This window comes from Mchenga conophoros, linkage group LG17 (genome assembly GCF_057382185.1).
Source record: "Mchenga conophoros isolate Kocher_MC1m ecotype Shallow Benthic linkage group LG17, M_conophoros_male_GT1.1, whole genome shotgun sequence".
NCBI lineage: Eukaryota > Metazoa > Chordata > Actinopteri > Cichliformes > Cichlidae > Mchenga > Mchenga conophoros.
In genome coordinates this window covers 6,405,142-6,430,865 of record NC_140542.1, presented here as the reverse complement: position 1 = coordinate 6,430,865, position 25,724 = coordinate 6,405,142, and the positions used below count along the sequence as shown (strand labels likewise).

Here is a 25,724-nt window from a genome sequence, read left to right as displayed (position 1 = left end):
TGCTTCTGGTAGCAGCAAAAAGCCTGATGTAAAAAGATGTTAATGATAAAATGAGCTCTTAGCACTGGCTCGAGCTACTTTGGAAAGCTCACAGTGGAGTCTATCATCTGCCACTCTGGCCAAAGACCAACACCATCTGCTACATACAAATATGTGTGTGCCGTTTACTTTACACGACTGGCACAGTATGTGTACTTAATGCAGAGTCGCAGATAGGAAATATTAGTAATGAAAGTGCTGCACACTTACATTCATCGGGCTCTTGGCAGAGTCGCAGTAAGTGAGGAGTTCATACATCGTCACCCCAAAGGACCAAACATCTGAAGCGAGGTAAAACTTACAGAGAGTCAGACACTCGGGAGCATACCTGAAACACAAAAAGCATAAAGGCTCAGTCACTGTGACAGTTCCTTCTTCATCCTTCCACTATACTGAGAGGTTACTGAGCAACATATAGTGTCCTCAACTGTATGTTAACAGCAGAGCTAAATCTAACACTTGTGTCGCTGTGGGACCGTCACAAGGTTACGAAACCTGAGAGGCGCAGACCCGGCCCAAACAGCACCTAAGCATGGCTTGTGCCAACGGATGTGACGTCACTTTTGGTGACGTGTGTGCGAGTTGGACAACAGTAATAGTTCACCACTATTAAACAGTTTTCTTGTTATTTGTTATCTTATTTAAAAAATAATAATTAAAGCTGCTTTAGAGATTAATGTCCTCATAGAATAAAACAACTCGGACTGACATAGTGTGCATTTTTCTGTCATTTTAGTGCAAACACATCCTTGAGGCTTAATTATCTGCCAGCTGACACCAGAGTCAATATATTGCTAGAAAGAAGAGCCCATATGCGCCTTTTTTATATTAATCCTATCAATCCATTTCATTTACCATCTGACACCCCGCCCCCACCACACACACACACACAGGTTTTCAGCTATTATCTCTTTGTTGTCCTCTTGACTTACCAGAAAACAGGGCTGTCATTCTCGTCCTTGACTGTGTAATAACCTTCGTTATCTTTGATGCTCTTCGTGAGGCCAAAGTCACCAATCTTCACAGTCGTCTCGTTCTCCATCAGCACGTTTCGGGCAGCCAGGTCACGGTGGATGTAATTTTGAGATCCCAAATAGTCCATTCCCTAAAATGAATTAAACACAGTGTCATGTTTCATCAGGTTCAGAGTGACCAAAAGGAATTGAAGGAACTGAAGAGAAGGTGCATTACCTTGCATATCTGCACAGAGTAGCTGAGCAAGGTGGGGATGCTGATCCTGGCTCTGTTTCTGGGCAGATACTCCTTCAAGCTGCCCAGTGGAAGATACTCCATGATCAGCTTAATAGCCTGACCACCTATAGATTCATAAAAACATGCAGTCAGACTTTGTGTATACATGATATTATGTTTGAAACACTTGTTGCTGGTCTGAAGGTTTACTCCAGAATCTATTTATGGTCTTCAACAACAAGTATGTCCTCGCTCAATTTATAGAGTCAAACTAAAAGTTAATTTCTAATATTCGGTTATGTCAGTTTCTCTCTCAAAAACTAACTTTAAAAACACATTCAAAATCTTCAATATCATCATCATGCAGTGGACAGAATACCTTCTTCTTGGGAAATGCCCTTATATTTGACTATGTTTTCATGGTAGAGATCCTTCAGGATGTCGATCTCTCTGGAGAGGTTGTTGCTCTGCTCTTCTCGGTTCTCGGGCTTCAGCGACTTCACAGCCACCATCTCGCCCGTTCGGTCCCCCCTAGGGTCGTAGCGGCATAGCTCCACCTTACCAAAGTGACCCTGCACGAGAAACATGAAACAAATTTTAAGTACTGAACAGCAGACAAACAACTACATGGGAAACTTCATCCATTGGCTCGTTTAGTTCATCTAGTTCTGTTATGCTCAGATCACAGGGAAGCTCTGAAGGTCCTAGGGATAGATGGAGGCAGATGACCTGCTGTGGTGACCCCTAAAAAGAGGGGCCACTGCAATATATATATTTATATATACCTGTAAGCTTACACCCACTGGACCAAATAGACTTATATTTAATAAAGCCATTTTTCATGTCTGGTGCCAAGTTTTTTGTGCGTCAGTCTAATTACTAACAAAATGAATCCTATGATTGGCTCAACACGAATGAAGCTAGACACAGCAGCACTGTACCTCTCCCAGATCTCTGATCTTCCTGAGAAATCTCTTTTCAAACATGGTGGGGTCAACATCTGGTGTTGGCTGGGGTTTGATAGAAGGGTCTGAAAGAACAAAAAGAGGCAAATTCATTAGGCACACTGAGTACAGCACATCTCTCTCACAGCACATGCACGCTTGTGTCATAGGAAGTCCATTGTGGTCGACAGTGTCGACGTTTTCACTAGAACTCTGTGTGGTTATGTAATTACCTGTTTACTCATGTTTCCACAGAAATGGCTACTTCTGGCAGGACAATACATCACTCAGGCAAAACTTTTTACGTGTCATCATTTTGAATATTTACCTAATTCTAACAAAAAATTCAAACAAACAAACAATACTCACAAACAGTGAGAAATATAGTAGCTTGAAATATTTTTGTCCCTTAGGGTTTCATTATATGATAAAACTGGCTTGAGTAAAATGGGTTGCAGTACCCAATTCTAACCAGCAGGTGGAAGAAGAGAGTATAATATCCTGCCATGGGGCCCATTTGAGGGGCTGATCTCTGACAATGCACCCAGTGAACTTCCTCAAGAACCTCTGAGTAGTGTAAACAAGTCTGTTCACAGCCTGCTACTCCATGAGATAGAAAGCATGCTTCACATTCAGGTACCATGCCGATATTTAAAAAACAAAACAAACAAAAAAAGATCACAATGTTTTAACTTGTACTTCACTTGTTTTGTAGTCTTATGCAGTGTTATTGGCTTAAATTAAACATTTTTCAACTCTGAGCATCTAGAACGAATAAAAGCTGGACACAGCAGCAATACGATGACTGAAATCTAATGCTGCTCAGGTTTCATATGTGCAGCCTCTTTATTAAGTGTAAAAACTGGTTTTATATGACGTACAGACATACTCGGACATACTTTTTTCTATGAGCTGATCCATCTCTCTGACAATAGCCCTGAAGAAAGGTCTCTTCTTGGGGTCATAGTTCATGCAGTGGGTCATGAGTTCAGCTAGCTCTGTGCAGTCCGGGGTGGCCAGTTGGCACTCTGTTTCATAAAATCTCTCCTTCTGCTCAGAACAGACATGAAAACACGTATGAACAAGGTGCTGCATGAAAACTGACCAGTCGATACGGATGGACAGAGATGGTTAAAAAAAAACAAAAACAGAAAGAAACCGAGGGACACTTGGTTGGATGATCATCAGTGCTTGTGTGTGCTCTTTACCTCTGTAAGCTTCTTGTCTTTGAGGGGAACCTCGCCATCATAGCAGATCTCCCACAGAGTAGTACCAAATCCCCATTTGTCAGCTGCGACACCCAGTGACGAGGCATTCCTCACACACTCTGGAGCAATCCACGGGATACGATGCACACACTCTGCACAAAGTGGACACAAACAAACTCCACTTTGTTTAAAAGTTGCACTTGCAGTTTCAAGTTTCATGAAGTAAAAGCAAAAAAGAAACCGTGAACAACATGTTTTTACTTAATTATCAAATCATGTTATCATCCTCAGGCTCTAACGTCACCAGTTTGTTCTTGATAAACGGCTAAAACCCCCAAAACATATGCATGTGTGTGTGAGTGTGTATATGTGTGTGTGTGTGTGTGTGTGTGTGGACTTTTCACACTGTAAAAGACATCTTAGGGCAGGTTATGCGTCTACACACTCACGATGCCCCAATTTCAAAGAAAAATAATTAATTGCAGTCTAGCTCTGACAAGCCAGCTGGCAGGTAGCCGACACAAAATGTTAAATTGCTGCTTGAAGTAAATTTTAAAAAAAGGCTTTGTATTGGCCGGCTCGGCTTTGACTGGAAGACGGGCTAAATGATTGGCTGACCTCCACTAGATAGATAGATGAGCAGTGTAAGTACTAAGAGGTCAAGAAGGAAAGAAACGGCGGGGGAGCCGAACAGATATCTGAGCGGGAAATTACATAATTGGGGGGGGGGGGGAGACAATGGATTAGAGGGTTTTGAGCAAAGTGATCTGAAATTGCTGGGAAGCACTGAAGACTGCTCCCAGTGGGTTTCTGAGCACTTTATCCATTATGTTCAATCAAATCCATGTACAAGAACATCAATGTCTAACTGGAAAACCAGTTGATCAGTAAAGTGATGGAGACATGGGGAAAAAAACGGTAAAGTTCCGGGAACAAATGGTGAGGGAGGAGCCTTCCCAGGAGAATATGGCAGTGGGCATTTGTGCAGAAACAGTTCTAACTGTTCTGTGGTTTATACAAGCGCACTGGGTCATCACACAACTTATAACTCTTGCAGAAAAGCAGAAACATAAGCCATTTGAAAGTAGACATATCCTAGTTGCGCTGTCTTCTCTGATCCAATACCTAGCCTTAAATTATGGTCAACTACCTGTGCTTCATCAGAAATATGTTCATTTTGTATCTTTTCTATGTTGAGTGGAAAGAAAATGAGGGCACGACAGAAGCAAAAAGAGAGAAAGCTAACAGTAGTCACCCCACATTTAAGTGAAAATTGTTTATCAGATAAAGTGTCACTCAAGCAAGCCAACATTGATGTGTTGTCGTTTTCGTAAATTTTGTGTCCTGGTTTGTTTTTAAACTGGTTTCAATGCCAAATTAAACATCATCTAATTATGTTTGCAGTTTTAATCCTGATTATTTTGGCTTAAACATACAGTTTGTAGTAACAAGACTAACAGTAAGAAGACGGTCTGACATCAGTGTCGTGCGGAAAAACACGTTGTCATGAATGGAAAAAGTAAATATGATAATGGATGAGGATGAGGAGGGTCTAGGGTAATTACTTAGAGCAAGATGGCCCAGAGCCAGCTTCCTAGTGCCTGTATTTAGCACAGAGCCTCGCCCTCTTGTGTCAACTTCCTTACTGCTTGTGATTCCACCCACTTGGCCACGACTGGAGGCTTTGTCCCCACAGCGAGCAAAGATTGTATCCATCTTGATGCACGCTCAATCATCCACGTAAGGAAATACCAGAAAGTTGATTTTGTGGGAGAAACGTTTCGTAACTCACCTCAGTGATTTCCTCAGCCTCAGCTGACTGCAGATTTCCCCAAGCTCATAAGTACTACATTTGCAGAATGACCGAAAGTAACACCCCCGACGTGAGGCCAGTTTCATGATCATTAATATGCAAACTGTCCTGACCACTGATCAAAGGTCATGACTAACATTCACAGAGAGTTGGGGAATGGCCACAACCACAGCATTGTAAGATGGCCCCCTCCACAGATCAGAGATGGCCATTTCCTTCTGTGTTGTGCTTAGCCAGAGATTGTTTGATTTCCCCATCATTGGCTCTTAGCAGCATGCACTATACTGCTATACTATTGTATTACTATATTAGTCACCTGGATGAGAGGCTGAGTGAAATGTTTCTCGGACTGAAAATGCTACATAAACAACTTTTAAGAAAGATACTACACATCCTTTTTCTTTATAGATTGCACAATGACTTTCTGACACTCATCCACTGGTTTTACTTTCAGTTACAGCTGACTAGAAAAGTGGAAGTTACTGTGAAATTTTCCATGGCAGCTATTCTGTAACCATTTAAGTTTCATTTTTAGTAATCCAAACTGAGCCTGTCTGTATGTGGACTTACCCTCTCTAGTGAGCACTGTGATTGGTATTCCTGGGTCGCTGAGCTTAATGAATGGCCCTCCTTCATCATTACCGAGTCCGTCTCTGGCCAGCAGTATGTTCTTAGCACACACAAAGCCATGGACCAGCTTTTTGTCCTCCTACAACAAACACGGGACAGAACACATTTTCGTCCATAATCAAGAGGATACGCTTTCACATTTAATAAAAGACGCTAATATTGACATTAATCCATGGCTAAAAACAAGTTTTCATGGACTGTGTCTTTTGTTCTCCTCTCTTACCAAGTAACTGAGGGCTGATGCCAACTGCAAGGCCACCTGGAACTTCCACGATGTGCTGAGTGGAGTCTGTTGTCTCCTCATAAACACATCCAGTGGTCCCAGCTGGACAAACTCCTCCACCATGATATCTTATGGTACACAAAGAGAAAGGTGTCAAAAACCTTAGCCACAGGAATAAGAACCTCATTAGACAACCACACCGCTTCTAATATGCACTTACTCTCCTGGTGGTGGACACACACTCCATAGAGCAGCACAATATGTTTATGGGACACTTGTTGCATCTTACTGGCCGTTTCAAAAAAAGCCTTTCAACAGAAAGACAAACATTTCAGTATGGTTAGATGTTACAGGATAGATACAATTTGATGGAATTTTCTGGGATGTTCCACATCTTTAGGAGCTCACCATGGAGATGTCCCTGTGTCCAGAACCCAGCACCTTTAGGACCACCTTGACTTCCTGGAAGGATGTATATCCTGCATCATCCTCCTCCTCACCCTTCACCTTCAGAGTGCCCGAGTAAATGTTGGTTTTTGTACCTATACCCAGGTGCTCCTCCTGGTTGACACAACAGAGAGCCCAAAAGATTATAGTGTAAAGTATTAAAGCAAAAGTATACCTCCTACAAGAAAGGTTTTTGCAGCATTTTATTACAGGTTTTTCAAAAACATCGTAACTCTCATTTCCACATACAAAAAAAACAGAGCCCGGACTATAAAATGCGACGGAATGCATTTAAAATAATGTAAAAAAGTGTAATTCTTTGATTTATTTAAAGAATAAACAAAAAAAGGAAACTAACACAGAAGAGAGAAGGAGTACCTGTTCAATGTCCTCTTTGAGAATGCGTGGGAAGCTGACTTGATTGCCTGGCATGTGTCTCTTAGGGGCTGTTGCTCTGTTTTTGGTGGCCACGAGGAGATTTGAAATCTCTGTAACATAAAGAAAACAGATTTGATTGTAAGCATTACATATTAAAAAGATATACTTTAGATTCTTATTTTTGCGAACAACTGTGTGCCCTCATATAAAAATGGCCTGTCTGTCTGTTCTGTATTTATCATTTTAAATTCTGTTTAGAAAACTTTAAATCTACCTCTGTAGATGCTTTAATATATTTAATATATTACATATTATTGATATTTAATAAGATAAAACTACCATGCCTTTATTATCAAAATATACAAATATCCAATAACATTAAAAGTATAAGCAAGAATGATTTTTACAGTGAAGTATTGTATTTTACAAATGTACAGATGATCATATAGGCCCTGGCGTTCTGAATGAAAGAAGAACCGTGTTTAAATGTGGTAAAACGGGCATTCAAGAATTACGTCAATGTGGCAATGACGTGAACAGATATTCGTATTCGGCTACCATACTGATTCAGTTTATTTTTTGTGTATACAGAGACATGTGGGAGGAACAAGTGAAGATGTATCTTTGTGCCTGTTACCTATATGCATGTGTGTTTGTGGGTGTCTACTGCTGTGACAAAACCAACGCACTGTGGTTTAAGGGGGAAGAAAGAACCCAGCATCTGTGCTCCATCATTTCGGAGAGCATCTCGAGCACTATTCTGTAACATGCAATCTGGGTTTCATGCTAAAAGCCAAACACAGCCTGCACCCACATGTCCCATCAGATATTTTATATACTCCTCTAAAACCTCGCCTTAATCTAGATACTTACAAAGCAACACATACTCACCCACTCTTAAACCCTGCAGCATTTTTCACAATTTATCTTACTGTCAGAACAGATAAACAAAAACCTGCATAGAGCCAAAATAACAATAAATAAGTCAACTGCATGCTGTTCCCAGGAAGTGAGCATATAAGGGTGTTATTGTGGTAGACAGAGCGTTGTGTAACACCTTATAAATATTTTAGCAGAGACAACACAGCACTTCTGTCTATTGTCTTCCTCTAAAGCTCATCCCGACCAAAGACTAACCAAAAGCAGCCAGCATTTAGATGACTGTCTGAACCACAACACCCTGAACAAACACAAGCAGCCCAACACATCCATGCATAAATGGCTCTACCTTTCCCTGAGTGAAGTAAACACAAGAGCACTAGATTGGCTCCGGAAACCCACATTTACAACTCTCTTCCTCTCTGACACCATTTTACAGAGACAAACACACACACACCTGACCAGACCTGCTTCCCTTCACTCTCAGTGAGTCACCTAAACTTCAACAGCAATCCACAACTTAGAGTCTGCACAAAGTGCAAAACTGTCTTTTGATGTAAAAAAAAATATACTGTTGGGATTCACTATAAAGCTGCAATGACAAATTTCAAATTAAAGTAATTAAGTAATTAAGTATTTCTATTTAAAGAGTAGTCCATGAAGAACGTGTCAGAAAGCACCAAAGCCACTGCTCATTGTTCCTCAGAAGTGCACACTCACAGAGCTCTGAAACATCCGAAACCAATTTTCAAGCTAAGCCATTATTATGACTTAGAATGAGCTAGAATTACGTCTCAATCTTACAATGATTTGTTGCCCAAAAGGTGGCTGTGAGTCACCCATGAAAAAAAAAAAAAAAGGGAAATGCACGTTGAATTATTGATATAACTCGGGCAGGACCTCCTTGGATGAGGGTGTCTAGTGATAATGGCCGAAACCCCCAATGAATCCAAGGTCCACTGCTGATTATGTGTCCCACAATTTTTATATTGTATTCTAGATCAGATTACTAATCCCGAAACATAACCAAGTAAGGTAAAAAGAAACTTAAAAATGCCAGAATAGCTTGTGATAAAAGACTGAAACACCCTGTGAAGTTGAGGCACACAACGATGTGTCCCACTGGTAAAGTTTCCGGGCTGCCATTCCTCAAGACTGCTCAGTGTTCTTCTTCACATCCTGAGTCAGCTTAATCTAGAGACCAGCTGCAATAATCACCAATCGTACATGCAGTCTCCATAAATTTCAAACATTCTGACATTGTTTTTGTGTTTTCACCAGCTTCTCTTAGGTCTAATTAAGTTTTTGACCTGCTAATTTGCACCAATCTTGGCAAAACAGACTGATCGTTACTCATGTCTGTGCTCATATTTTTGTCTATTGTCAGTAGATGACACGCAGTTTTTATAATTGCGGTATCATGCCAATATATCCTGAAAACAAATATAAATCTAGCTTTATATCCCACTGAAAAAGAATGACTTGTTTCCCTGAGCTTTATAGGTCGAAAATCTGTTGTATGTCTGATCCTACCCAGTATTAAAGTTGGAGTTTGCCTTTTATGATGATGATGATGGAGAAAAGAACACACTGCATAGGCTTAACTGTGCCACATGTTTTACATGTACAATATGTATGAAAAAACCTGCTGTGAACCAGTGAAATTACTTTATTGTGTCATTAATTCAACACTGTTAAAATTACCATATGCAGTAAGACTGTGCATTAAAAATAGTCAATTTACGGATGTAAAATGCAGAGTTCCTATTCGTGTGTTTGTGTTATTATTCTTGTCTTGAAAATAATAATGTAAATTTGCAATGCTGTGAGCTTGTCTTCATTTACTGTGAATGCCATTGTTTATTTTTCATTAAGCTTACCTCTTGGCTGTGGGGGGCAGCAGCGGACCAACTGGAACTGAAGGTTGTCGCTACGCAGATTCTGGCCCTCCAGGTGCTCAAGCAGCTCCTTGAGAGTGGATTGTGATGTATCTGTGCCGTGTAGAGTGAAGGAACGGGGGGTAACCTCAATCTGGAAGTTCTTGTATTGGCGCACAGGACGAGACTCCCTCAAGTCAATCTGGATGAACAATAAACAATTTTTTCATTTTAAACAAGTAGTTCTTTTATCAACAATCAACAATTAAAAGACCCTCTATGAGCAAGCATTTGGTGACAGTGGGAAGGAAAAACTCCCTTTTAAAAGGAGAAGACCTCAGCCAGAACTAGGAGCAGGGAGGACAGCCATCTGCTGCAACCGCATGAGATTGAGAGAAAAGAGAAGAAAGCAGAGAGAAAAAACCCCGACAAACTATGGAAAAGGGCGCCAGAATTTAACAATCGCTAATTCTTCAGCTTTCAATTATTTTTCCTAAGCTTTTGAATGGCAAACAGGCTTGTAGAAATTTAACAGAGAACAACAAAGATGGCTGTGTGCTTGAATACATTTGAGGTCTACAGTGGTCCCCTCAACCCAAAATTGCTGTTCTCATTTAAAAATTAGTAAATAAAATTTAGGTAAGTAGTGTTTTGTGAATTTGTCAGTTAATCAGTAGATCTATAGTACCTCACTGCAAACCACAGTGATGATGATGTACTGGTATTCAGTACAGCTCCAGCGCAGGATGTAGGCGCCCTCCTCATTGCCCTCCTGGCGCAGTTTTTGGACGGCGTACTCCGTACTGCAAAAAGAAAAACAACGAGACATTTGATTTAACTGACCTGACCGGAGACAGCTGTTCAATCAAGATATCCCAGAAATATTAAGCTACAAGGAAAATTTGATGGAGGTTCTTATAGGAGCTTCTACTTTGACATTTTTCAGCCTGCGATGTGACTTAATCACCTTGTCCAGTAACATGACATGCAACAAATGATGAATTTGTTTGATAAAACTGCATGTGGCACATTCTCATCCTCCTCAAATAAAATTGCCAGTACAAACCTGATGGGTCCGTGGCAACCATTGGTGATGTTGTGTACCACTGAAGCCGGAGCCACCTCCTTGCACAGGTAGTGATGGGCATCCACAGTCAGCCTGAAGTACCCGTCCACAAGGGCTGCAAAGGACAGAGCCTCTGCTCTTGTATCCAACAGCAGCTCCTGAAAAGTGCAGAGACATCCAAAGAGTGATGAAGGAAAGCAGGAAGGGAAGAAGTAATCAAAGTAGCAGCTATTACAAACACTCCACAGCACTCTCGAGCCCTGTAGTATGAGCAGTGATGAATGACAAACTCAAATTTAATTTCACAATTAAGTATGATAAAATAATTTGTCATGGCTAATAAAATGTAGCGAGGCGCCATCTTTGATTTGGCAGGTGAAAAAAACAATACAAAAACAAAAACACAACCAATGTAGAGAATGCAAGAAACAAGCTACAGGGCTTCTCAACAATGAATCCTTATACAATTCTTATTTAAGATATTATTAATAACACTTTAATTGCAATTTCTGGTTTTACTTATAAATGAAAAGTTTTAAAATTTTAAGTACGCATTTGAGCAAACACTAAAGGAAAAACACACACACACACACACACTAGTCTCACCATCTTCTTGTTGTCCTGTTTATAGATGGTGACCATCGCCTCTTTGATGACAGTATGCGTGATCTCATGGAAGTCACAGAAGACCACCCAGCCTTCGTTTGCATCTTTCTTTTTGTCAGTCTTCTGTTTTGCATCATGTTTGTTCTTCTTTGACTTTCCTTTTTCTCTACAGGCCACAGACGACTGTTTACAAAGCAAACACACGGATATAATTTTTTCTTAGCCAATCTGAAAATGCTGCATCACCTTTTCAAAGTCTCTATGACATTCTGTAACAGATCTCAGTGCATCAGAGATGTATCGAGTGATTAAGCGATGTTAAAATAAAATGTTTTACTAAAATACTTTAAATATTACAATGTTTAACATTTAATATTTCTATTAAAGCCACTGATTACATTTATCAATTTTGCACACATTTCCTAACTTACTGAAGTTTGTATGAACTTGTTAACACCCACCAGTAAGTTAAGTTTTCCTCATTTGTTTATAAATTAAGGCCAGATTAAATGGGTGTGCCGTCTCTGGGATTCTCAAATAACAGGTTAGAGATCTGTCCACTACTTGTTTGCTACTCAATTTACCATTGTGAAACTAAAGGCCCTTGAGGTTTTTACTCACTGTAGTGGGTTTCGTCCTCCAGGAAATACCAGTGGTGCCGGTAACCAGGACCTGCATGTCACGGCTTGCCTCCATGTTCTGACTCTGAGCGTGTCCTAGACTCTGATTATAATATCCTGGAAACAGGTAAACATAGCAAACGTATATTGTAGTAGTTGCATAGAAACATAACATTTTACACAAAGATTGTTTACAAAATAATCTGTTATTAACTATGGTGACTTTATGTTTAAAAGGGAAAAACAAACAAACAAACTCAGATCCCCAGATTACTTTCAGTAATCAGCCCTATAGTGTTTGTAATCTTCACATGTTATTTAGAAAAGTACGGGGTGTGGTCTACTAAGTAATAAGTGGGTTAATGTTACAATGTGTAAACATCCTCTTTCACTTTTGTTTTTTAGCCATTGCAAAAGTTCTCACTGTGTCTTGGGTATATTTGGATGTCAACAAGGTGCAAACCTTTTTTTCTCTCTCTTGCAGATCTGCTAGTGGGACACCACAGGGAGCCTACATGTAAACATACCAAACCACTGCCAACTATAGATCAATGCAGCTAATTAAACTACTGTCAGAGGACAGTAAAGACAAGCCGTTATCTCAGTTTTGTGGTAGAGTAGCAATTACAGTTTTCCTCATTATATGTATTATTCCCTGACTGGTCTCAAACTCTAACAGGGATTAACTCAGTAACTGTTTGAATCTTTCGTTACTCAAAATCTTCTGAAAAATTTGGGTCATGCTGGAAGTCAAAAAATAATATGCCAGGGTGCTTTTTTCTACAACCTGAGCTGTTGTATGTCACAAATCTGGAACACTCCCTGGGAAACTAAAATCATGATTAGCACCTTCTCACCACTCCAGTTACTTACCGTAGTAACTTCCATTGCAGAAGTCTCCCTCCTGAATTACACTAAGTGAAGAAGGCTCAAAAACCTCGCTGCCCATGCTGCTGACCAGACCCTCCAACGTGGCCAGGTACTTGATCTTCAGGTCGTATGTCGTGATGTTGCTGTCCTTTACTGTGCGACTGTTGAATTCAGTGAGGAATTTCTTGAACACGTTGTTGATGCGGATCCGTGTCAGAATGTTACGCTGCTTAATGTTGCGGTTCAGCGAATCTGGGATGAAACGTTTGTAGCTGGGAAATGGGGAGAGGAGGGGATCAAGACAGAATGCATAAACATTTTTGTCAATACAATAAAACACTGTGCTGCTGTCTGTATTTTAGTAGTAGGTGTCGTTTTTTTTGGCAATAATCAAAAAGCTGTGTTACCTGATTTCATGGGAAGCAGTGGACAGAGGCATTTTCTCGTTCATGGCATAGTGAGTGATTGCAAGCACAGCCATGCCCAAACACTCGTTTTCTATCTCATGTTGCTCTGCCTCTGACTGGGGGCTCCTGAGTGGAACTACGCCAGTCTGAAAGTCATTTTGGCTCTGTGCAACAAATATACATTTATCCTTAGCAGATAATCAGACAAACAGCAAACACATCTGATCATAACAGAACTCTAATGGAAAACTGATTGTACACACTGTAAAAAACAAAAAACAAAAAACAAAAAAAATAACATGAGTACCAGCTGATGTTGTTTTAAAATGAGCTTTCATTGATAATGTGTTTTCATGGGATTTTAAAGTAAAACTAAGAAGAAAATAACACACCAAAAACATTCAAATGTTAAGTTGAGTCAAAGTGGATCTTTCTGTGATCTGAGATATTATATTCTTGATACATGCAACAATAAATGGGTAAAAGCTTGTGTATACAAAAACCAGTATAATAATTCAGGGTCTAAACTAAACCTTGCAAGCACAAACCTGAGTAAACAGGTAAGTCAAGGAGTCAGCATCCAGTAACGGTGTTCCCTCTGGTATTTTCTGTGGGCTGTTTCCTTTGAGTTTACTGATGCAGTGCCTCCAGACATACGGCTCTCCTTCAATGGAGCTATGCCAGTTTCTGAAATAAAACCTGACAGCAGAGAGATAGAGGACTGGTTAACAGCACAGCATAAATACACATGAGGGAATTTATGGCTTTGGTTTCTTCATTTTTCTTTTTATGTGGGTCTGCATCACATTACTGATGATGAGTGATTGAAATGTAAAACTGTCCATGCTGACTTTTACTCTGTTACTCTTTTAATCTGTCATCTCCATTTGACTTTCCAGTTAGCGTTTCAGTGCTGGGCAGTGACACCACCATCTCAGGTTTGAGGTTTTGGTTTTTTGGTTGTTGTTTTTTTTCTTTTACTTTTTGACCCGTTTTCCTGTTTTCTCTGAAACGAAGCAATTTTAAAGCTAGCCTGTGCTTTACAGAGGAAATACGTGTACACCATGTATCTGTCTACATCCTTCAAAGAACAACAATAGACAAAGGGCAATGCACAAAACAGTAGTAACCTAAATCAAAGCAACACTGAAAAATGAATGAAAAGAAGAGTAAGAAGTAATAAAACAAATAATGAGGGCTCAATAAAAGGTCATGAATTTAATAAAACCTGATAAAACTGATATATTAATACTGTCAAATATGCCATCCGATATTCTCTAATATTACAACTTTTTAAAAAAAATATCTGCATCTACGCTCTGTTTTGCTACTTTCTGACCTTATATAAATCTATCCTGATGGTATTTTTATCTTTGTGTGTGCTTTGTTTAGACCATGTTCATATCATGATATGATCATAATAACTCACTTGTTTTTAGGTGGCTGCACTTTGATACAAGAAGCTCATACACAAAATATGCACCACAGTTAGGCTCTATGTACACTTGATTTTCCCTCTACTAGCTATTGTCAAAACAGAGCACAGATAAAGAGGAAGTGTAACTGACACCACAGTGGGTTTTTTTCCTCTTTGCATGACATGCTACTCAAGTTGTGAGTAGCACAGTACAGTGGGGTAGTAGAGTCAAGTACAAATATGGCATTATTTTACTGGTTTTAAAAAACTGGCAAAATAAACTCTTCACTGAAGTATTCTTCACTGGGTTGAGTCTGTTGCAATACTTTGCCATTATCATGCGAAATGGTAGAACAAACTGCTTTCTGTTCCTATTTTTAGTTCCTTTTATAGCTGTTGTAAGACTATATTATTTTATGAGCAGCAAAACAACTCCCTCACTCACCTTGACCTTCAGCTGAGTCCTGTGTTGGCTTTCCTTTCTCTTTTTTTAAATAAGGTCTAACAAATGTTTCATTTCAATTTGGGGTTCAAAACACGCCACAGTAACAACAAATTCTCGCTGCAAAAACTAAAGCTGTAATCCAGAAATGACCAAACTCCCCAATCAAGCACAAATATATCATTTGGTCCAGACATTTTTATTCTATTCTATTATTGTGAAATATCTTATCCTATCGTCTTACTTAAAGAGCACTCGTATTTATGAAAAAATGTCTGATGCTGACAAGTTTTTGTTTTAAATCAGAGCACACAGAATGGCTTACAAGTACAGAAAAAACCATATAAGGAAGCAATTCTGCCCTATCCAGAAGTCTGAATTCTTAGCTTGTGCTAAACAAAAGTGAAACAAAATAATTTAGTCTTAATAGTGTCTTTGGGTTTTTGGGACATGGTTGCTTTAATACAGTTTGAACCACTGCTCTATCCCAACAAGCGAGGAGAGATTCCATACCTAATTGACAGTGTTCCTAGCTAGGAGGAGGCAAGTCAAGGTTCCCGTCTTTAATTTCTGCCTGAGTTGCAATGCCCAGATTCCAGCACCTAATATTCTGTCTGGCCTGTAAAGACTTGGTTGGGTCCCCTGACAACCCCCTGATAACCAGCTAGGACAAGTTGCATACTGCATGATGCTCTGAGATGTAAGCTATAATCTCGCTTTTTAGCCCATACCTCGAGTCAGGCTTTATCGGGCTCGGAGCATCATACAGTATGCAACTTGTCCTAGCTGGTTATCAGGGGGGTTGTCAGGGGACCCAACCAAGTCCCTCATATTAGCTAGGAGGGATTACAGCTTAGCAAACTATGTCGAGCTTAAAGTCAGAGTATTATGTGTTGCGAAAGACCACGTTAACCTGCCCCTGACCAGTTACGGTTTAAAATCAGCTGAAAGCACAAGCTGACTCTTTCATTTACGGCATGTTCTAAATACAGTCGAGTCGCTATAGGGGAAATATGTTTTATATGTGAAAACTGTTAAGCTGTACCTTAATAGAACCATAGAATTAATTGCAAACTGTGTTGCATTGCATAATACAGAACACATGCTAAGAATACCTGTTCAGTCAATAAAAATAATTTCCCTTTGATCTTCTTTGTCAGGTTATGGGGCAATAATATTTCATTTTTAAATGTCTCCAGTTCAGAGTTCTAATGTGCAGTCATCACCTTAGCGAAAAAAACAAAACAAAAAAAACCCAACAATAGCCCCAAGTGCACTTTCAGCAATAAAATAATTAACATGAATGACCCATGAAATGCCCCTTTTTATGTGAGTATGCACAGAGCCTGAAGCAAATTGTGCTGCTTTACAGAGAAAGTTTATAATGTGAAACCCGTTGCTTCCTGCTGGGGTTTTAGATTTATCAAGTCAACTAAAGCAAAGAAAGCCTGGCAGTGTTTAACTTTATTTGCAGTATTCTCTTCTGGTATCACGAAATGTACACCCTCTGATACAATACAGGAAACAATTCACATATGATAAAAAATTAGAGTATTCAACTCCAGAGTAGGGATGGGTATCGTTTAGGTTTTATTTTATTTCTGCAAAATGATAAGCACCGTCCAGCCGCACGCACGAGGCGATACGCACTAACTCACTAATGGAGATTTACCACACCCGCAGTAGATGTGCTCGGTGTGAGGTTTTGTAGCAAGCTATCAAATACGGTGCATTTCTCGGCTTTAAAAAAAAAACGCTATGTGTCGCCAGGTGTTTCATCAGATTTGAGGTGTTACCTCCTTTGCACAGTATCACCTTAAAGCACTTGTTGCAGGCTGCTGAGTTTGCATCTTTTGCTGTGAAGTACAGCCAGACTTTTGACCGCATCACCTTGGTCATTTTTGATCTGTAGCTCTGCTCTAAAAGAACGTACGTACCTGGGCCTGCCTACTATCCTTGGAAAGGTAAAATGATTGGCTAGAATCCAAAGTGTATGACATCTCAGGAAAAAAAAAAACAAGCACCGAAATGTGCGCTGCTTTTCGGTCTGGTTACTACCGTTTATGTCAGAACCAGTGCCATAATGGCACCGGATATCGGTACCCATCCCTACTCCAGAGCGCTCATTTGCTGCCGTGACATCATTCTTACCTCATGCGATAGTGGAACTTGATACTGGTTTCATCTGTGACCTCGAACTCGTAGTTTGGGGGATACCAAGTGCCAGTGAGCTCATCGTACAGGGCAAATAGGTTATGGCACAAGGGAGAGATAGCTGAGAGACAGAAAGCAGAGGGGGAGGGGGGGGGGGATCAATAGTCAGGCTATTAGAATAATGACATTGGAAGAGGATTACAGCCTGTTTAAAGAGAGTGTTTAAGAGATATGGAATACAATCTGCTTGGGATGTGCCAGTCTGATATCTGGATCAGATATCTGGTTGGATCCCGAATAGCTGGATAAGATACTGGAGACAATGCACTGATCTACAGCATTTCTATTCAGTTCAGTTCTATTTAGTTAACTACACCATGCAACGGCAGCAGAGTACTGGCTGTTAGCCAGAGTGCTAACATAGCATGGAGGAAGCTGGCAGTAAAAGGACAGCAGTTGGGAGACATTTCACACTACAGAGCTACATTTGCACAGCAGCAACAACAGCTTTTATTTCGTATGTTTCATATGTTTTTACTTTCACCTCACACTTGGGTGAAAGTGAGTTGTTGCAGGTAAAAAGCTGCAATGATGATATTGATATCTTTCTTACTCCTTCTTACAGCCTCACATTTAAACATTGTTCACATTTGTCTGGATGTCACCAAAACTGAAGCTTCTGGTACCTTTCAATACCAAAGTTCCATAAAGTATCATGTATGTTCCTGGTTCTCAGTATCAAGTTTGAAATCCCACCATTGTGACAATGGAAGCTAGGCAGCTAACAGTATTATTGTTTAGTTAGAGAAATAAATGTGCATACATGTAAAGGCAATGAGACTGTTTAAGAGACAACGAATATAATCTGGTTCCACAACTGTGGTTCAGGGGGTTGGGAAGCTCATCTGTAACCGGAAGGTTGCCGGTTCGATCCCCAGCTCTTTCTGTCCTGGTCGTTGTGTCCTTGGGCAAGACACTTTACCCTACCGCCTACTGGTGATGGCCAGAGGGGCCGATGGCACAATATGGCAGCCTCGCTTCTGTCAGTCTGCCCCAGGGCAGCTGTGGCTACAACTGTAGCTGCCTCCACCAGTGTGTGAATGTGAGAGTGAATGAATAGTGGAATTGTAAAGCACTTTGGCTGCCTAGAAAAGCGCTATATAAATGCAATCCATTATTATTGTTATTATTTTTAAACAGAGACAAAAAGAAGTGTACTTTTGCTTAATATACTTTTCTGATTTTGACAAAATCTAAAACTTGACAGTCAGCATATGTAAGATTGCACGCAATAGGTATAAGATTAAAGCTAATCATTATTAATAACTTTATGCTTTTGTCTTTTGAATCTGGATAACCCATTTTACTATATACTATATTCAGTTACAGAGAAAAAAGGAAAATACACTCTTAATTACTGCAACAGGAAAAGATTAAATCAAAGAACTGGCAAATGACAATTCTGTAAACAAGTCAGCCACTTACAGCATTTCTTGGCAGCGTCCACGCAGAGGTTCTCAGCAGTGTAGTGGCCTTTTGGGTATTTCAGTGGGTCAATGTCAAGTCTGTAAAAGTGGATTTCCAGGCCTTTAATGGAAGCAGGTGAGGAAGAAGTCTGGGGTTTCCTAGGTTTCCTCATCTTCAAACAGAGTTGCCTGCCCAACTCCATCACGTACAAAGTTGGCATTCAGACCCTAAAGAAGTGAAATTAAAAAAAAAAAAAAAAAAAACAGAAAAAAGGGGGTAGGGGTAGGAAGTGGGAATGTTAGAATCACATTTGGAAATTCTTAAAATTTTGGTCTGTGGAGAGGAAAACTGTGAAAATTTACTGTGCTGACAGAATGAAGAACAGGCAACTCATACAAGCTTCATGTACCACAGGTTCCTAATGATTATTTCCTGTTTCTAGTTGAGGAACAGATATTTTGCATCCTCTGCCACTGTCAGGGATCACATATTCAAACTATAATATTTAATCTAATTAATATTTTAGTTATTTTGTAATGTGTTACTCTGTACATATTTTAATATACAGTTTTTGTTCTCTGGCAGCTCTAATGCTATAACATTGTGACCATAGTCACATGATAACTCATTGAAAACTTCAATTATATTCAATATTCTACTAATGGTCACAGCTTTTCAAACTTTAGTTCTTCTTACTTAGTTGTATTGCCTTAAAGGAAGTTCACTATCTTAAACTAATTACTAAATAAAATCATTATAAGCTTGAGAGCACCACAAGAACTAACTTTGCAGTTACTTAACAGTCATTCCCATTACAGCATAAGTAATTATATAACGTTATTGAACACAACAGCAACCTGGTCTTAAAGTCAGCCAGTCAAGACAAACCGCTCAAGTTCAAAGTGAAAAAAGGTGACTTAAGTGGCATGGATGTTTATATCACATAGGCTGGGCTGACAATTACTTATATTCAACAGAACCATGTCTATGGTTTACAGAAAAAATATCCATTGAGTGGCAGTTCTGCAGAAGTGTCTTGTAGTTGTCAGTGTTGATTGGCCAGACTGCTTCGATTTGATGGGAAGGCAACGGTAACTAAAATAAAAACGTGTTACAACCAAGGTATGTAAAAGAGCATACTTTGAAGAGCAACATGTGAAACCTTGAAGCTGGCAGGCTAAAGCAGCAGAAGACCATAATGGGCACCACTCCTGTAAGCTCAGAACAGGAAACTGAGGCTACAATTCACAGGGCTCACCAAACTTGGACAATAGGAAATTGGAAAAATGCTGTCTGGTCTTGTGAGCCTTTATTTGTCCTGCAACTTCCAGATGGTTGGGTCATAATTTGGAAAACCTTCCGTTCTGCCTTAAACCAAAGATTCAGGCTGCTGCTGCTGCTAGTGGTGGTGTGGGGGATTTTCTTTTCTTAGTGCACTTAGGGGTCATTATTACTAACTGACCGTTGTTCAAATACCACAGTCTACCTGAGTATTGCTGCTGTCCATCCCTGTATATACCACCATGTATGCATTTCATTTAGATTTCCCAAACATGAAAATGAGATCACTGTACACAAATGCCATTCACAGCTACTAGTAGGTCTCAACCCAATAGAGCATTTTTGGGATGTGGTGGAACGGAAGATTTGCAATCAACTGTTCTGCAATAGCGGAGTGATGCAATCATGTCAATAAGAACAAACAACTCTGAGGAATTTTTCTAGCACCTTGTTGAAATCATGCCTATCATAATAAGATGTGCTGAACAGAACAGGTTAGGTTTAGGATTTAAAATGTAAAGTGTCACATTTTCACCAATTCTTTTTTTGAACAACATGGTCTACGTGCTATATAGATTATTTAATGTTGGCAGAGCCCAGGAGAACCACTACTATGACATGTTCAATTCAATTCAATTCAATAAAACTTTATTGATCCTGAAGGTTGACCCCGAAGGAAATTGGGTTAAGGCTGCCGACCTTTGCCAGCGCCGACTTACCCTTCTGACCATACATACATTACACAAACATCACATGGGGAAGACAGGTCACAGAGGTATAACAATGGAAAATGCACCACATGAGGAAAGATAAGGAGAAAAAAAATAACTCCCCCCAGACTGAGCTTCAACAGGGAGATCAGTTTGAGAACAGAAAAAAACACCTCTGCACATGAAAAAAAAACTCTAAATACGCCAAAGAAACACATGACAAGCAACAGGGGTGGGTAAAGGGTGAGAGACAGCCGATTTAGACAGTACATCCGGGCCTGCAGCCTGTGCGCTGGTCTCCTTGATCCACCGTCAGCATTGGAAGGGAATAAGCGTCGAAGGCGTTTGGAAAGGGAGGGGGATGAGTGTGTGCATATCAGTGTATATGTATGTGTGTGCGTGTCCAGAGTTCAGCTGAGACAGTGTCCTTCACCCTGCTAGGCTAAGTAAACAGTCTTCCAGCCAACCCAGGTGGCCTGGATGTTCTTCACATCTTCCAACAGGACAACACGTTCTCACTACAGAAGCAGACCAACAAACCAAGAGAGTATGTGTTTTAAGACCCCAGAGAGCCACGAGATTTGAAATCACAGCACTTTCTAGCAGATTCCCGTACAGCAAGTGGGGAAGGGCTTTAACCATGCAATGCTTGAGTCAAGTGCACATACATCAACCAGCATGCAGCCTGTTTCAGTTGCTCCTGCTTTTTCTCTTTACTTGCACTTTTTTCTTATTTATTTCTTTGTCCTTTACTTAGTACTTAGACTGTTTGTCTACATAATTTCCTCAGTGATTATTAAAGTATTCTGATTGTCAGTTTTTCACCACAAGAACTTCTGCTCTCAACATACACAATTAACAAAACAATTAACTATTATTCAGCATGGAATACAACACACTTCTAAATAAAATATTGCATAAAAGCCCAGGCACGGGAGCAACGATTATTGGAAAAAAAGACAAACTTGAATTTAACCTTAAAGACTGAATTAAGCCTCACTTGACAAATTAAGAACAAAAAGGTCATCAGGAGCAAAGCACAAAATAATATTTGGTTTCTGGAATTTGCTGCCAATACTTCACGTATACGCCATGATGAGCTTGAGCAACTTTGAGTTTTTTGTTTACCGAGAGATATCAACATCCTGCAAGAAGCTGACATTCCAGCAATCCCACCTCACCACAACTCAGCACCCAGCTTAGGCACACAGCAGTACCATAACTAGCCTTGTTCTCAGTTAACTCAGTTTTCTGTATTGATACAATTAAAAATTCACTGTATTGCTGCATTTATCAACTATGCTGCACATTTTTCCCTGCATGCTCTCGTATCAGAGTCATTCGTTAATCATATTTCTTTGTTTTTTTATTGTAGCATTAAAAATAAATATTTAACATTTAATTGCGTTTGTTTATCTATTTACGTCTCAGTCTCTTTGTAGCCTCTATTTAGAGAAAATTTCCCTTCTAAAGTTTCTTTTAGCTACTTAAAAGAGAAAAACTTCCATTTATTAATCATTCTAGGGCTACGCTTCATAATGCTGACCTCCTAACGCTATATATCCCTATCAAGCTCATATCCGTATATATTACTGTTATTATTATTGGTGGTGGTGTTTAATAATTCCACTCAATGCCATATCCCCCGCATTAAGCTTGTTTCCCCTACACCAGCTTTCATCTAGCACTTATAATTTCTCATCACTTTTCATCACTGTTACAGCTGAGTTTCTTAAGAAGAGAATTTCAATGACTCATTCTTTTTATTTGTAACTCAGGCAGTGTTCCTCTGAGCACTGAGTGTGTGAATGTGAGAGTGAATGAATAGTGGAACTGTAAAGCGCTTTGGGTGCCTAGAAAAGCGCTATATATATGCAATCCATTATTATTATTATTATTATTACTTCAGTTATCATCAGTACTTTAGAAAGTCACTATCCCTTTTTTGTTTCATATTAAAATGTAAAAATGCATAAGATGTATCTATGAGAAATACATTTTACAACAAACAAAGTTCATCCTAATGATAAACACAGTTTATCATGAAGTTTATCATAAAGCAAACACAAATGACATGGCAGCAAACTTGTGACACCAGTTCGATGAGGCTTTTGCAATGATTACGCCACTACTTTCCACAGCAGTTGAAAAAACTAATTGTTAAGCGCTGGTTCCCTCGGTAACTTCACGTCTACATTATGTCTGAAGCATTTTTTTTTCACTGAACAAAACAAGACCTTGGAAGAGTTTATGATGTTACGATTGTCTGACAGTAAAAGCTGAATTTTCTGAGGTGTAGTTAAAATTAAAAGTCTTCACAAAAGTCAGAACAAAGAATGCCTCTACTTGTGCCCACATTTTCATAGAAAAAAAAAGACAGAATGTGTCTTTAAAGCTGCAACAGTGGATGTATTAGTCACCACCAGCCTTGTCGTTAATGTTCCCCTGTGATGTTCTGCAGACAGGAGTCATACTTGACACAAGCACTGTAGCCCTAACCTTTCTCAACATTATCCATCTATGTGTGACAATGCAAAAGTCAAAACCAATCCCATTAAACTGCCATTAACCTCCCAACTCCCAACCCAAATACAAAGTCCAATTGCGCGTGTGTCCAAGTGTAACAATAAAGTAATTAACAGTTCTTTTTTTCCAGCATTTCTAATAGTAACACATTTAAAGGAAACTATATTGTTCACTACACTGAGAAAGGAATACTTTGAGCAATGCCCTGATATGATTCATGTGTGAAAACCACTAGCAATATATCTGCAAAGTGCTTGACGGGACTCCTCTAACTGCAATTCAGGTTCTTATTCTATTGGAGAAGTGAGTTCTATTCACGTTGTATCAGGTATTGACGAGTTCTGTTGAATGTGGAAAATGATGAGGCAATGTAGTTAAGATATTTGTTAGAAAAGTTAATGTCAAGACATGCTCAGCATGTGATGCATACTTTGCTACCTGTGCTCAAAGTATTACGAACAACAGAGTTGGAGGTGGACAAACTATGGGACGAAACCATTTCCTGATTTCCCCAAGTATATGTTGTATAACGAAAAACACATTTCCCACCGACATCCTTATGTCTGTGATATGTCCACACAGGTCAACATAATACAGACTATTATACAGGCTAGACATGTTTTTACTTACGTTCCTATAAACTCAATTACATTTGAAATGTTGTGTGGATCACTTAGGCAGCATAGGGCGCTAAATGCACACTTTACATTACTGTATAACTTACAGTTCATGCATTAACCATCCACAATGAATCCAAAATGATGAAATCACTGGTCACTTTTCCCTAACTACTGAAAACTAAGACTGTCTGATTTAAAATGGATTTAAATATGGATTAAAAGCACCATGGGAACAAATTCATGTGAATATCAAGAAAGTGAAAATGGAAAAAAAGAGCTTTTTTCCCCCCCTATGACATTCTACTGTTGCATACATGTACTATAGCTGCATTCAAGCAAGCACAGGTGTTTATGAGTTTTATGGAGTGCAATTAAAATGTTACTTGGATTATCAGATGGAGCTCCAGTGCTACACGTGCAAATAAGAGCATAGCCTACATTGTCAGTGTTTGCAAAGACCAAAATCCAAAGTCCTTCATGGGACAAATTTTGTAAACCAGTGCTTGCCAGTAGACTGCTGAAATCAACCTATTATATCAGAATCAAACTAAAGGAAGTCAAATGGTCCTACCTGTGACTGAGTACACAGGCCACACAATTGCCTTCCCTAGTCTGGGCCTCACACCCCACCGGATGATGTGGTTTCTCTCACCATCTCAATACCTTTTCTTTCTTTTTCAGTTGAATTCTATTCAAATGTCAAGTACATTCGGTGCCCAAGACAAGTTTTTTAAAGGGAACCTATTCAGCTCATTTGCAGTTTACAGTTGGCTCTACAAAGTAGCTTTGCTTCATAATTCAAAATAATGATAATAATATCCATCTTATTTTGGGGATCCCCTATGTTTATCCTGTCAGTTAAAAAAAATCCTTTTTAGCTCCTCACCCATTTCATTATGGGTTTATAATCAGCTCAAATGATTAATCAGTTAACAAATAATTGGTCTACTGATCAACAACTTTTAGCTATAGCTCAATTACAGTTTAATTATTAATGCTGTAAGACCAAGAAGTACTGGGTTCTGACAGCAGTATTAATCCATTATAAGGGTCTAAGGAAAGTCAAGCAATTAAAAGATCATTTAAGTGGTGCCCAGTTCTACGAAAGACTTAAATTTTACTTTCTGTTTCAGATGATTCACATTCAATCCGTTACTTTTGTCATAATCATATGACTTGTGTCTAAGCCACAACACAATGAGTCAAAAGATAAAAGTATTTTCATAGACTGTTCATTAACCTGGCTCTGTTTTATTTTCTGTTAACTTATGGAAGCATGACGAAGTGATTGGATGGCAAGGGATACAGACTTTGTTTTTATTATAGGTTAGTTATTATTTTTGAATCCTATGTTATGTAGTTTAGAAGGTGAAAAAAATACATTCCAGACCACATTTTTAAACATTTATCAGTATGGAATTAATAGAATTAAATCTTTACCATACAGTACCTGCACTTAAGATTTCAGAAGAAACTAATAATAAGACAGAAAAGAAGTAGGTAATGAGTGAAACTAAACTTAAAACAAAAAGAAAAAAAAGGAAGGACCATTTTGTAACAATTTTTAATTAGGTATCAATAATGTGTTACATAAGTGTCTCACTTAAATAACAATACAGAGAAACTCAAATATGGTCAAGCATTACCATCAAAAGTGCCACTTAGCTATCAGGAGAAAAAGTCATCATAACTTTCTCTTTGATGTCAAATATCAGGGTGAATACCAAAAGGTGGGCATACCGAGATCAACAATATCAAAGTAAAGTTCAACTGTGATCACGTTTCCATATGTATGCACATTAAAAAATGTCATCAATAAGATTTTTGAATTACACTAATCTATTCATCATTTTTGGTTATCATTGCAGATAAATCTGCTGCTTGTTCAATCTGATCAAGAAATTTTCGA

The 25,724-nt window shown here is 39.2% G+C and overlaps 1 protein-coding gene across 2 annotated transcripts in view; it reads right to left on the bottom strand.

The window, feature by feature from the left end:
- Positions 1-25,724, bottom strand: part of jak1 (Janus kinase 1) — a 30,880-nt gene that overhangs the window by 3,699 nt on the left and 1,457 nt on the right. For both annotated transcript variants that reach the window (XM_085252211.1, XM_085252212.1), the window contains exons 2-23: positions 18,697-18,905; positions 17,209-17,332; positions 13,747-13,897; positions 13,199-13,362; positions 12,795-13,063; positions 11,923-12,038; positions 11,302-11,484; positions 10,696-10,853; positions 10,318-10,432; positions 9,633-9,831; positions 6,874-6,983; positions 6,457-6,609; positions 6,269-6,356; positions 6,049-6,176; positions 5,766-5,904; positions 3,383-3,534; positions 3,074-3,224; positions 2,172-2,260; positions 1,610-1,802; positions 1,231-1,355; positions 972-1,144; positions 250-367 (exon numbers count right to left, since the gene is read on the bottom strand). In XM_085252211.1, the coding sequence (XP_085108337.1) occupies positions 250-367; positions 972-1,144; positions 1,231-1,355; positions 1,610-1,802; positions 2,172-2,260; positions 3,074-3,224; positions 3,383-3,534; positions 5,766-5,904; positions 6,049-6,176; positions 6,269-6,356; positions 6,457-6,609; positions 6,874-6,983; positions 9,633-9,831; positions 10,318-10,432; positions 10,696-10,853; positions 11,302-11,484; positions 11,923-12,038; positions 12,795-13,063; positions 13,199-13,362; positions 13,747-13,897; positions 17,209-17,332; positions 18,697-18,898 (3,300 nt within the window). In that variant the 5' untranslated portion in view covers positions 18,899-18,905. The remainder of the gene's footprint in view (positions 1-249; positions 368-971; positions 1,145-1,230; positions 1,356-1,609; positions 1,803-2,171; positions 2,261-3,073; positions 3,225-3,382; positions 3,535-5,765; positions 5,905-6,048; positions 6,177-6,268; positions 6,357-6,456; positions 6,610-6,873; positions 6,984-9,632; positions 9,832-10,317; positions 10,433-10,695; positions 10,854-11,301; positions 11,485-11,922; positions 12,039-12,794; positions 13,064-13,198; positions 13,363-13,746; positions 13,898-17,208; positions 17,333-18,696; positions 18,906-25,724) is intronic.